Genomic DNA, 3,094 nt, shown 5'->3' on the forward strand with positions numbered 1-3,094 from the left:
GGCGGGGGGCATTTGTTTTGGGCCGCCCGGTGGGGTGGGGGGGGGGGGGCTCTGTTGCACTGCCCCCCCCCCCAGGGGCTTTCCTTGCAGGGCTACCCAGCACCCAGTGCTTGGGTGGGTGCAGGCGTTGGGTGCTGAGCCGCCCATGTTCCCCCCCCACCCCAGGATGAATGCAGCCGGTACGGCCCCATGGGGCGGCTGGCCTCCATCCACAGCCTGGGGGCCAGCAGGGTCCTCTCCAGCTTCCTCGCCCGCCAGAGCGACAGGGACAACACCTGGATCGGGCTGCGGGACGATGAGCATGTGAGTCACCGGGGGGGCTGCACCTCTGCCCGGGGGCTGCCCTGGCCACCCGCCCCGGGTACCCACTGACTCCTGTGTCGTCCCCCCACCCTGGCACCCACAGACCAGGCAGTGGAAGTGGTCGGATAACTCTGCCTTCGACTACAAGCGCTGGGACCGGGGGCAGCCCAACAACCTTTGGGACAAGGAGGACTGTGTGGTGCTGGACAAGATCTCTGGTGAGCCTGGTCCCGGGGAGCAGCGGGGGGGCTGGCGTGGCCACCCCTGGCGGGGCTGAGACCCCCGGGCACTGCGGGACAATTGGGGTGCCTGGTGTAAAGGGGGGTGGTGGAGGGGAAGGGTGGTGGAGATAGAAGGGGTGATGCAGGTGGGAGTGATGGAGATAAAAGGGGTGATGGAGGGGAGGCATGATGGAGGTGGGGCGTGACGGAGGTAAAAGGGGGGTTTGCCGGGGGGTGACAGGGCTCGGGGTGACTCGCTGTCCCCCTCCCTGCCCAGGTTTCGAGTTCTGGCACGACTACCCCTGCGACTACAAGTTCCCCTTCCTGTGCAGTCACCAGCTCTGAGGGGTGGCTGGTCCCGCTGGCATCTGGGGGTGCCCCCACCCCCCCCTCCCTGACGCCCCCCTGCACCCCTCCCTGCCCAATGCCCCACTGGGGACCTCCTGGCCCTGCCAGGCTCCGGCCCCACCGGGCTCCCCGCACACCCAGCAGGCAATAAACCTTGTCTTGAGAGCCCAGCACCCGCCTGCGCCTGTCCTCCTTCCCCGGCACGCGTGGGCACAGGCGGTGCTGCCGCCAAAGCCACTCGTGCCCCATAGCGGCTGGTGCCCAGCCCCACGGCTGAGGACACCCCCTGCCCCGGGGACACATCCTGCCCTGGGGACATGTTCTGCTGGGGACATGTCCTGCCCTGGGGACACCTCCTGCCCCGGGGACACATCCTGCCCCATGGGGCCAGTGCTCAGTCCTGCTACCTGACACTGGACACTGCAGGCCTGCGGCGGTGTGGCAGCCGGGGAAAAACCTCTGGGCTTATTTATTTTGACCATAAAATGGAGAAAAATCTGTAGAAAACCTGTGCAGGGCAGAGTGGGGGGGGTGGGGGCAACAGGGTCCCTGCTGCAGGTTTGCACCCTCCCCGCATGGACCCCCTGGGCACGCACCTCCAGGAATGCACCCATGGGGCACCCCACGGTGCCCCCCCCCTGCTCCCCACAGCGCTACCACGTGGGGGCCGGTGCTGAGCCCCCCCCCGGGGCAGCCCCAGAGCAGGGGGAGGGGAGCTGGGGGGGCTGGGGTCCAGCTGGGATGCCAGTGGGTCCCCAAGCCATGGTGTGAAGGGATGGGGGATCCCTGCGCTCTGCTGTGCCCGCCCCCCCCCGGGCCCAGGCCTGGGGTACACATGGTGCTGCCGGGTCCCCGTCCCCCATGGGTGCCACCCATGGGGGCCAGTCATGCCCAGCCAGGGCCTGGCAGGGTGGGCAGTGCCGGGGCCACAGACAAGACACGATGGAGGAAGACACGAGATCACAGGTCTGTTGGCACACTTTATTGTCAGGGTGGGGGGCGGGGGCCGCCCGCGGTGGCAAAGGAGCTGGGGCGCTCTGGGGGCAACGTGGCAGAGGGGTGCGGGGGGCTGGGGGTCTGGGCTGTGGGGATGCACTGTGCAATGGGGCACTGGGATATGGGGTACGGGGTTGGGCTGTGCTGCACGGTGCAATGGGGCAGAGGGGTTTGGGGGTCCGGGTTGTGATGGGTGCAATGGGGCAGAGGGGTCTGGGGGTCCAGGTTGTGATGGGTGCAATGGGGCAGAGGGGTTTGGGGGTCTGGGCTGTGATGCACGGTGCAATGGGGCAGAAGGGTGCAGGGTTTGGGGGGCCGGGCTGTGGTGATGCACAGTGCAATGGGGTCCAGGGTTGGGGGTTGAGGTGTGACATGGGGGGACACAGGGTTTGCTGTGCAGGGCGCAGTCTGGGGGGGGGTGGCTGCCTCGCAGGGCCCCCTCCTAGGCCGCGTATTTGCAGACGAAGGGTTTCCTCTCACTGCAGGACTCGTCCTCCCAGGACATGAAACCTGCAGGAGAAGAGGAGTGGGTGCTGGGGGGGCCAGGGGAGCTTCCCCTCCTCCCCTCCTCCGCCGCCGGGGGGGGGTCCGCCGCCCGGCCCGGGGCCCCCCCCTCTCACCCGAGGAGTCGTCCAGCGCGGCGCAGTGTTTCCTCTTGGGGGGGTCGTCCCCCTCCCAGGCCGAGTAGCGCGTCTGCGACCCGTCCGCCCACATCCAAGCCTGGCTCTGGCAGCCCGGGACAGGCAGGAGGCAAGGCAGGCGTTAGGCAGCAACGGGGGGGGCACAGGGCTGGGGGCAGCGAGGGTGCGGGGGGCTGGCCAGGGTGGGCAAGCGGCAGCCAGCACGGGGTGGGGGGGAACAGAAGGGGAGAGGCGGGACAGACGGACGGAACACGCGTGGGTGTGGGCAGGGCACGGGCACGTCTCCGGGCCGGGGCCGTGCGTGCGGCAGCGCCACGCGTGGGAAGGGGCTGGGGCAGGGGGGGCAGACCCCCCCACCCCGCCCCAGGAGGGAGCGGGGGGGGGGCCGGCTGCGGGCGTGGGGACACCCACCCGGTGGTAGAGGCCGATCCAGACGTTCTCCTCCTCCTCCTCCTCCTGGCGCTGGCGCCGGGCGATGAAGGCGGCGAGGGCGCGGTGCTCCTCGGGGGTGTGCAGCGAGGCCAGGTGACACCCCCCGCGGGAGGACCTGCACCAGGCCTGGCAGGGACAGGCAGGTCGGGGGGG

General features: G+C 69.9%; 1 protein-coding gene across 1 annotated transcript in view; it reads right to left on the reverse strand.

The window, feature by feature from the left end:
- Positions 1–2,310: 2,310 nt before the first annotated feature.
- The window catches only part of CPT1B (carnitine palmitoyltransferase 1B (muscle)), a 10,453-nt gene continuing 9,669 nt past the window's right edge, over positions 2,311–3,094 (reverse strand). The window contains exons 18-20 of the mRNA XM_010566058.1: positions 2,921–3,056; positions 2,489–2,594; positions 2,311–2,378 (exon numbers count right to left, since the gene is read on the reverse strand). Coding sequence (XP_010564360.1) covers positions 2,311–2,378; positions 2,489–2,594; positions 2,921–3,056 — 310 coding nt within the window. The remainder of the gene's footprint in view (positions 2,379–2,488; positions 2,595–2,920; positions 3,057–3,094) is intronic.

The sequence above is a fragment of the Haliaeetus leucocephalus genome, unplaced genomic scaffold (genome assembly GCF_000737465.1).
Source record: "Haliaeetus leucocephalus isolate CR32 unplaced genomic scaffold, Haliaeetus_leucocephalus-4.0 Scaffold202, whole genome shotgun sequence".
Lineage (NCBI taxonomy): Eukaryota > Metazoa > Chordata > Aves > Accipitriformes > Accipitridae > Haliaeetus > Haliaeetus leucocephalus.